General features: G+C 37.9%; 1 protein-coding gene across 1 annotated transcript in view; it reads left to right on the top strand.

The window, feature by feature from the left end:
- Positions 1-13546, top strand: part of CMYA5 (cardiomyopathy associated 5) — a 127833-nt gene that overhangs the window by 71714 nt on the left and 42573 nt on the right. Inside the window, exons 7-8 of the mRNA XM_044004239.1 lie at positions 4669-4818; positions 13293-13439. Of these exons, the coding sequence (XP_043860174.1) occupies positions 4669-4818; positions 13293-13439 (297 nt within the window). The remainder of the gene's footprint in view (positions 1-4668; positions 4819-13292; positions 13440-13546) is intronic.

The raw sequence follows: 13546 nt of genomic DNA, 5'->3' as shown, positions 1-13546 counted from the left end.
GCAAGATTAAATGGTTAGGTTCTGAAAGAAATCACAATAAATAATACCATGCCATTTCAAGAGGCAGATAGTGCAGTGGAGAGAGCACCAAGCCTGGTGTCAGGAAGATCTGAGTTCAAATCTGGCTTCAGATAGCTTTGTGACCCTGGGCAAGTCATCTAACCTCAATTTATCTCAGTATCATCATCTGTAAAATGGGGATAATAATAGATTCTGTGGTAATTAGCAGTGGGATCAGGCCTCTGACAATCTACCATACTTCCAGTCAGGGTGAGATATAGAGAGACTTGGTCAAAAAAAGAAAAAAAAAGAAAAGAAAAGAACTATATTTCCTTCTTGAGTCTTCTGGTTTGCTCTAATATGAAAGGGGCAGGAGAAAGTATTTGGCATAAAGATCATCCAGTTGTTGTGAGGATCATCCAGGGTTGTTGTGAGGATCAAATGAGATAATAATTGTAAAATGCTTAGCACAATGCCTGATACATAGTAAGTGCTATATAAATGTTCTGGTTTTGTTGTTCAGTCATTTCAGTCGTGTTTGACTCTTGGTGTCCCCATTTGGGGTTTTCTTGGTAAAGATACTGGAGTGATTTGTTATTTCCTTCTCCAGCTCATTTTACAGTTCAGGAAACTGAGGCAAACTGGGTTAAGTGACTAGTGCAGGGTCTCACAGCTAGTAAATGTCTGTGGCCAGATTTGAACTCTGGTCTTTCTGACTCCAAACCTGGTACTCTATCCACTGCACCCCCTAGCTGCCCCATAAAAATGTTAGCTATTATTATTAAGATTAAATAGGTAGGTTCTGAAATAAATAGCAATACGTAATGCTATGCCATTTCAAGGGGCAGCTAGGGGGCTCAGACAATAGAGTACCAAGTCTGGAGTTAGGAAGATCTGGGTTCAAATTTGACCTCAGACACTTATTGGCTATGTGATCCTGGGCCAGTCACTTAACAACTGTTTGCCTCAGTTTCCCCATCTGTAAAATGGGGATAACCTTCCAGGATAATGGTGTGGATTAAAATGAAATAGTATCAATAAAGCACTCAGTGCAATATTTGGCAAATAGTAGATGCTATATCAATATTATTATTAATTATTTCAAAAATAGACCTGGTAGCATTCATCTATAATTCCTGATACTGGGGAGGATGAGACTGGTGAATCATTTGAGTTTGGGAATTCCAAGTTAAACTAATTGTGTTTACACTAAGTTTGGCATTGATTTATAGTGAGACCCTGGGAGCAGGGCTTCACTAGGCAGTCTACAAAGGAGCAAGCTGGCCAGGTTGGTAACAGAGCAGGTCAAAGATTCTGTGGTAATTAGCAGTGGGATCAGGCCTCTGACAATCTACCATACTTCCAGTCAGGGTGAGATATAGAGAGACTTGGTCAAAAAAAAGAAAAAAAAAGAAAAGAAAAGAACTATATTTCCTTCTTGAGTCTTCTGGTTTGCTCTAATATGAAAGGGGCAGGAGAAAGTATTTGGCATAAAGATCATCCAGTTGTCTCTTTTCTTTTTAAAAATGACCCTTCTTCTCCCATACTTCGAGAACTTATTTGCTTCATGTCAACAGCCAGGTAGAGTGAGAAAAATAATAAAATACTTTCAAATTTGTCTACCTGATTTCCCTTACAAGCCTTCCCCCCCACTCTGTGTCCCTCTACTCCCTCCCCACTCCAAACACAACAGATTAGTTTAAAGAACTAACAGCTCAGCATCATCTTCTGTAGCCAGCCAGCCAGCCACCCACTCAGCTGTCAGCAACATCCTGCAGGCTCTTCAAAATATTTTTTACATGCTATTTTGACAAACAAGACAATGAATGTTATTTGGATTTCTCAAAGCTGCCGTGTTTCAGTGAAGCTACAAAGTTCCATTCACTGCATGCTAAAACACCACTCAGCCCTCCTTGTTAAAAATAATTCATCCTATGATATGAGACAGTTCTCCCAAACAGTTCAGATGAGAGCTGTTTAGATTGTTCTTTCTTTCCTCTTCCCCTCCTCCTACCCCTCTTCCAATTTTGTCCCTGTAGGAAAAATCTCAGTTTAGTAACCGGTAAAATGTGGTTCTGTCTTAATGAAGTAATCAGGATAAAAATGAAAAAACTTCCATGTTTCATCCAGATGTACTGTCCACCCACTGCTCAAACTGTTTTAGATTTTGAAACATCTGGGTAATTTAAAATTTCAATTCTAGAAGACGTGTTCTGGCATGGAACCCCTGGTATAAGTAAGTGATCCATGCTCACTTTATAGGGGGCACCAAGTTGAAATGGAAAGATGACCTCAATTCTCTGCCCCTGGATATCTGGTGGTATAATATGGGCATGATGGATCAGGCCATTTTGGCCACTAGATCAGATATATGATTTCTGCTGGATCTATGATATGCTGGTGCCCAATCAAAGGAAAGTACCTGTTGGATAACCAGGAGAATCTTAGTTAACATTAGATTCTTCTCTAGGCTAAATAGCTACTTTCAAGAAGACAGTAGTTTATTAAAGATTCACTTCAAAAAGAAACCATTACAGAAATTGGCATCTAAATAGTACTCAGAATCCTGTGGTCTTAGATTATTTCTGGGACAAGTCAGAAAATAAGAGAATCATAGCCAGCAGGAGTCATCTTGGAGATCTAAGCAACGACCTCATTTTTCAGATGAATAATAATAGCAGCTTGCAATTAGACAGCACCTACTATGTTCCAGACACTGTGCCAAACACTTGTAAATATCATCTCATTTGATCTTCATAGTAACCCTGGGAGATGTGTACAATTATTATCCCCATTTTATAGAAGAGGAAATGGAAACAAACAGGCTGAATGACTTGCCCAAGATCACACAGCTAGTTAAGTGTCTGAGGCCTCATTTGAACTCAGGTCTTTATAAATCCACACATTGAAAGGGCAGAAGGAGCAAAAGAAATATTGAAGGCTATAGAAGGATACCTGAATGTTCCATAGGCATCTCGAAACCAATAAGTTCAAAATAAAATTCATAATCTTTCCTCCCAAATCTGCCCTTCCTCCTACCCTCACCCCACCCCTTCCTTTTCCGCCGGGGACACCATCTTTATTCCAACTAACATTTATATAGAGCTGTAAGGTTTACAAAGTACTTCACATAGTTTGTTTCATTTGATCCTAAAAAAAAAAAAAACAACTTTGTCTGGTAGATGCTATTATTATCCCCATTTGACAGATGAGACAACTGAGGTTGAGAGGTTAAATGTTAAAAAAGCTAAGAGTTTAAAGTTAAATCTGGGTCACCCCCTTCCCAAGTTTGTGAGATGATCTGGCATAGCTCATCAGTAATCTCCCCCCTCTCAGAGGGCATAGGATAAGGACTTTGTAGAAATATTAATTGGATTGAATTGTATTTTAGTGTCTTCTCCAAACTCAAATATACTCTCAGGGGATTTGTGAGGCTGGAATGAGATAATGGATATCAAACACTTTACAATCCTTAAAGCACAATATAAATGCCAGCTGCTGTTGCTGCTGGTGCTGTTGTTGTCATTATTAGCCTGCAGTCATCAGGCCTCTAGTCTGGTGATGACTACATTCCCAGAGTCTTTTGCTGTGCTCCTGCTGAGCTCAAGCAATGTTTTAGAGAAATATAGGAATGTGTTGTTAGATGTTAAACATCTAGGCTCCCTGGAGGGAAAATATATGCAACACACTTCTAAGTTTAATTTACGTTATGAACAATTTAAGTATAGACAATCGACAAAACAATAAATCAAGCCCTGATTTGTAATGATCACCAATTTCTGAGGTTTAAATGTACTCAGTGAAAATTTAACAACTGGCTCTCACAAGGCAGCTAAATATACTTCTGGATGTGTCTATGATCTCATCAAAGTGGTTACTCCCTCCAACAGTGCCAGGTTGCAATCCATCCATACTTACCCATTGTGTGAGACTGGATTCACTATTTTTACAAAAATTTCAGAAGGTTTCCCTTCGGGGTAAACATAGGGCAAAAAGAAATAACCACTAAATAAATTTTAAAACATACTTTTTGCCCACGAAATCTGCTTTCTTCATTATTTTTACGTCAAATGAATGACAGAAAAAAATTTAAATTTCATAAGTTTTTCAGGTAAATTGAACAAATTGCTTTGTGCAGCTGAAAATGCTATTCATATTCAACATGCAATCATAATTAGCAGCTCTTTCTTCTCTAATAAGACACATAAGAAAAACATAGTAGTAATTAAAACTAGAAATTCCATTAACTGTTTTAAGCTGGCATCACGTACTTTAAAACTAGTTCAGGTGAAGGAGGAATGAATTGTGCTTCAAGAGTTTAATTCCTTTTTTCTGAGTTACCGTAGGTATGGCCATTGTGGAAAGAGAAAATTGAAATGGCTGATATAGCAGCTATCCTTCAATCTTTTACCCATGTGTAAGCCATTTCCCCACAAACACCTGGCAGACAGTGCAAACAGATCAACAACTTGGCCTGAAATTGCCTCATTTGTCTCCACTGCGATTGTTGAAACCGTATTGGTTCACTCTAGTGAATCACCAGTTACCCGGCATACTCTGCTCAAGCCTTCATATTTCAGGAAATTGAATCCATTTTGACATGTCATACTATGAAAAGAAGATTGATAGCTCTCAGACTAGGAATAACCAATTTTGTTTTGATTCCAGTACCACAGCCCCCCATACTGGAACCTCAGGAACCCAATTCTGCCACCAGCACAACGATTACAGTGTATTGGAGTGTGAGGAAAGAGGATGTCATTGAATCTTTCCAGGTCTACTGCATGGAAGACCCACAAGAAGACAGTGAAGCAAATGGTAGGATTGTTATTTGTAAAATACTTCATTCCTAAGAAGCATTATGATGGGAATGGATAGAGGGATTCTAATTTTATTGGTAAAGGAAGACAATTACAATTTACCTATAATTTTGTAGATAAGCCTCAAGGAATTGTCTGAGGGCCTGTTCATTGACTTGCCCGTAATCACTCAGCAAATAAGTACCAGAAACAGACCTTGAACTTAGGTGCTCTGTTATTCCCCTTTGGTTCATATTTCATGTTTTATTATATGTAATTCAAGGGAAATTCAGTTCAAGAGACATTTTTGTGTCTACAAGGTATAGGTCATGGTACTGGACTCTGGGAATACAACAATGGAAAAAAAAACCATACTCCTCACCCTCGAAGACCTTATAATCTAATGGAGGGTTAAGAGAGAACCAGGGGGCAGCTAGGTGGCCCAGTGGATAAAGCATCAGCCTGGATTCAGAGGACCTGAGTTCAAATGTGGTCTCAGACACTTGACACTTACTAGCTGTGTGACCCTGGGCAAGTCACTTAACCCCCATCACCCCCTACAGAAAAAAAAGGAACCAGAAATTATATTTAGGTAAGCATGATAAAAGACAGACAAAGAAGAGATCAAGGCAAAGCACTTTAAGGAAATTTATATTGGGAGAGATTACTTTCATGGCAGGGAATCAGGGAGGATGATAGTAAATCAAGGAATCCTTCCCTGAGGAAGTGAACCACTCCTCCCAGTGTCTATAAATTACACATTCTGTGGGATTCCAACAAAGGAACAAGAGAATAGTAGCCAATTGGTCAGCACTGAGATTGTTTCTGGAAAAGATACATGAGTTGTTTGAGATCTACAAAGAGAAAACTCCTGACATTCCCTACATCAACCTTTAGGTCGAACTGGGTTTCTGGTCAGTATAATTGTTAAAATAAATACCTCTGTGAAGTGCCAAGACAGAAGAAACCCCAGGTCCAAAAGGGAGACCTAGAATGAGCCAGTCCAATCACAGTTTACAAAGATTATAACAGCATTTATTGCCTAAGAAGAAGCTTGCAAGCTGGGGGAGAGAGAGGGACAGAGAGAGAGAGGGAGGGACAGAGAGAGGGAGGGAGGGAGAGGGAGAGGGAGAGGGAGAGGGAGAGAGAGAGAGAGAGAGAGAGAGAGAGAGAGAGAGAGAGAGAGAGAGAGAGAGAGAGAGAGAGAGAGAGAGAGAGAGAGGGAGAGAGAGAGAGTTCTCAGTGCCTCAAGGAGTGGGGAAAGGGTGAGGTATTTATACATATTTGAGATATTTAGGACTTTTTGAGGTATTTTTGACTAAGTGGGGGTTAAGGAAAAATAAATTGGGAAGTCGGGTGGGAAGTAGGGGTTTAGGGAGAAAATATTTGTAAACACAATAAATCAGAAAGCAGGAGAATTGCTGCCCTTAGACAAGTCAGGAAGCAAGGTGTTTGCTTTTCTCTCTGAGTTGGTGAAGACTGGTTTCAGCATTTGCAGGCATCTCCAAGTGATGTAGGGATGGATTTAATTGATCAAATTGGTCGTGAAGTATCCCAAAGAATTACAAGACTCAGTGACTCAGTTTCCCAAGGTTTATTAGAAGACTGGTGGCCACAGGGAGAAGCATTCAAAGGAGATAGGGAGAGGGAAAATGGTTATATTTACAGTGAGAAAAGTAGGTTATCTCCTCATTATCCTCATTTCCTCCTTGTGGGAGGTTCACATCATATTTTGGACTTCCTGGGGTCCCAAGATATCCTCCAAGGTGGGTACCTTTCCCCCTAGGAGTGTGTTTTTGGGGTTTAAATATTATAAAGTGACCTAAGAACACATTTGGTCTTTCTGTGCATGTTCATAAATACATGTTTAAACTTGTCAGACACCAAAGGTCTCTTTGTTTATGTTATCTCTTTACTTTAAGATCAGGTTTCAAGGTACAATTTCTGTTTCTGTTATCTAGGAATACTAATGGCTATTAATGGTTAATGGTCCCTGGTTACCTTCCCTAAGCTTCTGTCAATAGTGTTGGTTGATAGTAACCCTCTGGTTACTCAGGTCTTAGTTTCTCTGTTAACTCTTTTAGATACTATTGATCAAGTCTTAGGTTATCTGTTAACCCTTTTTTAGCTGCTGGTGATACATTATCTGTTAACCATTTTAGTCTCCTCCATCACTAGCTAAAGTTTATTTCTCAAAGAATCACTGGTATGTCAAACAGCCCTGAGTTTCAAGAGGACTCCTGATTGGCCATTGTCTGGTTCCCTCCATTGTCTGGTTCTCCAACGAAAAAGGGAAGCTCTCATATATTTAATCAGTTAGTACAGTTGTTATAGAGCCCATGTTCACATAACCTAGGTTATATTATCTGATAAGCAATAGGTCTGGTTTCTCAGCCATGTGGGTCTAAATTCAAACAATGAAATCAAGTTTCCCCACACTATCTTTCCAGCCTTGTTAGTTATCACCCCACTTCCCATTTTCTGCAGTTTAGCCAAAACGACCTCTCTGTGATTCACACAGGGCACTCCCATCTTCTGTCTCTTTCTTCTCATTGATTTGTCTCCCATGCCTACGTGCTGCTTCCTCTCTGCTGCCTCATTGAAACTCTTTTCCTTCAAGATTCAGCTCAAGGTCCCCCCTTCTATAGGAGGCCTTCTCCAATCTCCTAATAGCTACTAACTAGCTTGTATCTATTCTGTATACAGCATATTTATATATTTATGACTTGTCTCTTCTGTTGGAATACAAATTCCCTGGGAATAAGAATTGTTTATGTTTGTTTCCCTAGATAATATAGATACTTAGTAGCACATAGTAGGTATTTAATAAATGCTTATTGGTTGATTATAATTTTTAACCTATGTGACCTTGGGCAGGTTAATTAACCTCTCTGGGCCTCAGGTCTTCATTTGAAAAATGAGGATATAGATCTCTAAGTTTCAGTTCTAAATCTATAATAGTAACATATCTTCAGGAGGAATCCCGGTGTCATTTAGTGGTTGGTGATCATAGGTTCAAAGATTTGGAGTTGGAAAGGACTTCAGAGGCCTTCATTTTACAAAGTATCTGAAGTTCAAGGAGGTTAAGTGACTTGCTTAAGGCCACAGAAGTAGAAATCATCAGACTCAGAAATTAAATCCAAATCTTCTGACATCAGAGTCAATGCTTTCCTACTGTACCATTGTGGGAGTGCAAAGATTTGTTACCAATAGAACAGAAGTTCCAAAAGGCCCATTCAATCCAATGCAACAAACATTTAGTAAGGGATTTCGATGTGCAGGAGAATATGCAAAGCAAGGGAAAGACAGCCACAGGACAGCTGGAAGGGGTAAGTTGAAGCAGATAAGTCCTGAGAAGTTGTAGAGATGAATTTGATATAAGTGAAAAAACGGGAGGAAGTAGCAGGGAAATGTATTTTGACCTTATGGGAATAGTGGTTCTGAATGGCAGAGTTTAGGGGAGTAAGAGGCTGGGATTTGCTAGCCATAGAGAAAAGCGCCAATGGGGCCTTAAGTATCTTGTAGAATCAATCAGCCCCCAAATTAGAGTAAGGAAACCTTTTCAGACCCCTCTTTCTTTGTTTCTCCCTCCTTCCCTCCCCTCCCCTCTTCCTAAATTGGGTAGGCAATTTGATATAGGTTATACATGTGCTATCATATAAAATATACTTCCATATTAGAGTTGTGAAAGAAGAAATAGATCAAAAGGGAAAAACATGCAAAAAGGAAGAAAGTAAGTGAAAAAAGTATGCCTTGATCTGTATTTAGAGTCCATGAGTTCTTTATCTGGATGTGGATAGCATTTTCCTTCATGAGTCTTTTGTAATTGTTTTGGATCATTGTGCTGCTGAGAAGAGCTGAGTTATTCATGGTTGATCATCACACAATGTTGCTGTACGATGTTTTACTGGTTCCACTCATTTTACTTTGCATTAGTTCATGGAAATCTTTTGAGGATTTTATGAAATTTGTCTGCTCCTTATTTCTTATTGCACAATAGTATTACATTACATTCAAATACCACTGCTTATTCAGTCATTCCCTAATTAATGGGCATCCCCTCAATTTCCACTATTTTACCACCATGAAAAGGGCTGCTATAAATCTTTTTGCACATGTAGCTCCTTTCCCCATTTTTTTATATCTTTGGGACACAGACCTAGTAGTGCTATTGCTGTATCAAAATGTATCTACGCTTTGGCTGTCTTTTGGGCATAGTTCCAAATGGTTCTCCAGAATGGTTGGATAAGTTAACAACTCCACCAACAGTGCATTAGTGTTCCAATTTTCCCACATCCTCTCCAACATCTATAATTTTCCTTTTTTGTTACATTAGCTAATCTGATAGGAGTGAGGTGGTACCTCAGAGTTGCTTTAATTTATATTTCCCTAATCAAAAGTGATTTAGAGCATTTCTCCATATGCCTATAGATAGCTTTGATTTCTTTATCTAGAAACTGCCTATCACAAATCTTTGCTATCTCTTTTGACCAGCAGTGCTGGATATGGAGTTCAAGAGAGTTGCTTTCAAATCCCACCTCAGGGAATTATGAGTTGGGTGAGTGTAGACATGTCTCTTCATCTCTTTGTCCCTCATTTTCCTCATCTTTATAGATGAAGGGGTTGGTCTCAATGCCTCCAAAATCCATTCTAGCTCTACATTGATGATTTACAGTCTTATATTAACCATATTACCTTTCTCAGATAGATTTTAAATTTACTTATTTTTCAATTAACAGCATTTTATTTTTTTTCTCCCTTCTCCTTGCACCCCCTGGGGGGAAAACATAAAGCCTTTCAAACAAACATGTATCATTAAGTAAAAAAAATTCCTAAATTGGCCATGTCCAAAAAAAATTCATTATTTATGCATGTTAGGTATATTTTAAAAAGAGTTTTTTAGGTGCAATACCTTAATCCAAATGAATGACAACAATGGGAATTGAAGGCACAGGGGCTGGACTGAGCAGTGTGGGAGAGATATTTTGGCAGTCTGGACCTTGTAGCATCCCTCAAACAACAACAACTTGCAGGCTTGGTGGGCCTTGCAAATAACCACTGCTAATTATAGCCACCCCCCCAAAAGATCTAATACTTAATGCTATATGCTATGGAAATGCTTGGTTCCATTTAAAAAGGAATAATTTGAGATTCTTAACTGGAGAAGTTGTGAAGAACTGACATTTAAAAGTAATGAGGATGGATAATTGAAATGAATGTGGGTTAATTTAACAAGGTGAATGAATTGTGTCAGGCAGGGAGAAAATTTCAGCAAAAATAATCAGGTTGGTCCAAAGGGTCAGATTTGTAGAATAGTATAAAATAATGTTTACTCCTAATATTCAGAAGGTAGAAAATTTTATGCTGCTTAGAAAAGGGAAATGTCACAGTTGAAGAACATAGTCACTTAGATTAGCTTGTAGCATTTCACTATCACTTAAGCATTCCTATAAATTGTAAATGCTCTTGGTTAAAATTAATAATTCTTGAATTGGTGAAAGGAAGCCAGGTTTGATACTTTAAAGCTACCAATGCAACAGACTTGAAATTGTTAGCTAGTCTTCTTGGTTGAATTTAAAAGGAGAAAGTCTGTCCTGCCATGGTATAAATTTAGAAAATCTGGTTTGTCCTTATCTCTTTTGATGCTCTAATGAATTGTTAGTTAGCTTTATTTATTTTTTTAATAATAAACATTTTTATTTAATGTTTTGAGTTCCAAAATCTATTCCTCCTTCCCTCCCTCCCTTCCCCCCTCCCTGAGGTGATGAACAATCAGATATATGTTATACATGTGCAATTATGTAAAACATCACCAGATTAGTCACTTTGTATATGAAAACGAATAAAAGAGAAAAAATGAAAGAATGAAAAACAGCATTCTTCAGTGTATATTCAATCAATATTTGTTCTTTCTTTGGAGGTGGATAGTATGCTTCATTATTAGTTTTTTGGGATTGTCTTGGATCATTGTATTGCTAAGAATAGTCGTCATTCACAGTTCTTCCTCAAAAATATTATTGTCTAAGGGATCACCAGGATAATACACTATGACCGGGTGGGATTTATACCAAGAATGCAGGGCTGGTTCAACATTAGGAAAATTATCAACATAATCAACCACATCAATGAGAAAACTAACCAAAATCATAAACCCAAAGACTCTAGCTTCTGGGATAGGAACTTAGTATTTGACAAAAACTGCTGGGAAAACTGGAAGAGAGTATGGCAGAAACTAGGTCAAAATGGGTACATGATTTAGACATGAGGTGATACCATAGGTAAATTAGGAGAGGAAGTAATAGTTTACCTCTCAGATCTTTGGGAAGGAGAACAGTTTATGACCAAACAAGAGATGGAGAATATTATGAAATGTAAAATGGAAGGTTTTAATTACATTAAATTAAAAAGTTTTGTACAAACAGAAGCAATGCATTCAAAATTACAAGGGAGACAGAAAGCTGAGAAACAATTTTTATAGCCAGTACTTCTGATAAGGGCCTCATTTCTAAAATATATGGGGACCTAAATCAAATTTATAAGAATCCAAGTCATTCCCCAATGAGAAATGGTCAAAGGATATGAACAGACAGTTTTCTGATGAAGAAATCAAAGTTATCTACTGCCATATGAAAAAATGCTCTAAATCACTATTGATTAGAGAAATGCAAATTAAAACAACTCTGAGGTATCACCTGACATCTATCAGATTGGCTGATATGACAAAAAGAGAAAATAATAAATGTTGGAGAAGTACTAAGGCATTGTTGGTAGATCCAACCATTCTGGAGAGCAGTTTGGAATTATGCCCAAAGGACTATAAAGCTGTGCATACCCTTTGACCCAGCAATGCCACTATTAGGTCTTTTTCCCAAAGAGATCATAAAAAAGGGAAAAGGACCCACATGTACAAAAATATTTATAGCTGCTCTTTCTTGTGGTGGCAAGGAATTGGAAATTGAGGGGATGCCCATCGATTAGCAGATGGCTGAACAAGTTGTGGTATATGAATGTAATACTATTGTGCTGTAAGAAATGATGATCAGGAGGAGTTCAGAGAAACCTGGAAGGACTTGCATGAACTGATGATGAGTGAGATGAGCAGAACCAGGAGAAAATTGTACACAGTATCAACAACATTGTGTGTTGATCAACTGTGGTAGACTTGACTCTTCTCAGCAGTACAATGGTCCAAGATAGTTCCAAAGGACTCATGATGGAAAATGCTCTCCAAATCCAGAAAAAAAAGAACTGTGGAATCTTGATGTAGATTGAATCATACTATTTCTACTTTTTTTGTTTTTCCCTTTTGCTCTGATTCTTCTTCTACAGCATGACTAATGCAGAAATATGTTTAATGTGGTTGTATATACATAACCTATATCAGATTGCTTGCTGTCTTGGGGAGGGGAGAGAGAGGGGAGGGATGGAGAAAAATTCAAAGCTAGAAATCTTATAAAAACAAATATTGAAAACTATGTCTACATGTAACTAGAAAATAATAAATAATAAAATACTCTTATGATTTAAAAAGGTTGCTGTCTCTGTGCACAGTGCTCTCCTGGTTCTGCTCATTTCACTATACATCAGTTCATACAAGTCTTTCCAGGCCTTTCAGAAATCACCCTGCTTGTCATTTCTTATAGCACAATAATATTCCATCACCCTCATATACCACAGGTTAGCTTTATTTTTTAAACAATTTTTAGGGAAATAAATTATTTCTAAGTCAATATAAGCCATAGACAAAGAGGCAACTTTACTTAAATAACAATAATTTATTTCTCTACAAATTGTTTAATAATAAAGCTAACTAACAATTCAATAGAGCATCACAAGAGATAAGGACAAGCCAGATTTTCTAAGTGTATACCATAGTAGGACAAGCTTTCTCCTTTGAATTTCAACCAAGCAGACTAGCTAACAAGTTCAAGTGGGTAGCTCTCTGGGCTTGCAGTCAGGAAATCATGGATTTCAGTCTCTCCTTTAAATACTTATTAGTTGTGTGATCCTAGCTAAATCACTTAACCTGTATGTGTCTAAGATAACTCTATTTAGTTCTAGGCAAGTTGTAAGTCCCCGGGGGGAGCTTCTGTGTATATGGGGGGTATCCCCCAGAAATTGAAGAAATAATTGGCCTGTCAATTATTTGCATGTTTATATGAATAGTAGGAAATTTTAAAATTTCTTTTATATTGAAATAGTTATTAAAGTTAATTATGTAAAAGTGTGCAAAGCTTGACTAATGGAATATTCTTTCCATACAAATTTTCGCATGATATAAACATCCTGCTTGTTCCTTTCTAGAATGCTATTCTTTTTTATTAATGTATAATGAAATGGCAAAAATCACAGGCATGATGGAATATGGTAAAAGCTGATCAACCTGAGTAGTAGAAGAAGAAAAAAAAGTCACTGAGCAACCTTTCTGATGGCTGCCTCCTTTCAATGGATCACATCAGGTAATCTAAGAGTTGCTCTTTGTGTTTGTTCCAGACTTGGTGGAAGAATACCGACTTACAGTGAAGGAAAGCTATTGCCTCTTTGAAGATCTGGAACCTGGCCGGTGTTACCAAGTCTGGGTGATGGCTGTCAACTTCACAGGCTGTAGCCTTCCAAGTGAGAGAGCCACTTTCAAAACTGGTAAGGACACTAAACTCCAATTTACTGGGGAACACTTAGGATCCTGAAGGAATTCAATTGGGAATAAATTCTTAAAATTCCCTCTTCTAAGGGAGCTGATAGTAAAG

This window comes from Dromiciops gliroides, chromosome 1 (genome assembly GCF_019393635.1).
Source record: "Dromiciops gliroides isolate mDroGli1 chromosome 1, mDroGli1.pri, whole genome shotgun sequence".
NCBI classification, from domain to species: domain Eukaryota; kingdom Metazoa; phylum Chordata; class Mammalia; order Microbiotheria; family Microbiotheriidae; genus Dromiciops; species Dromiciops gliroides.
The sequence above is the reverse complement of the archived record's forward strand: the minus strand, read 5'-3'. Positions and strand labels throughout refer to the sequence as shown.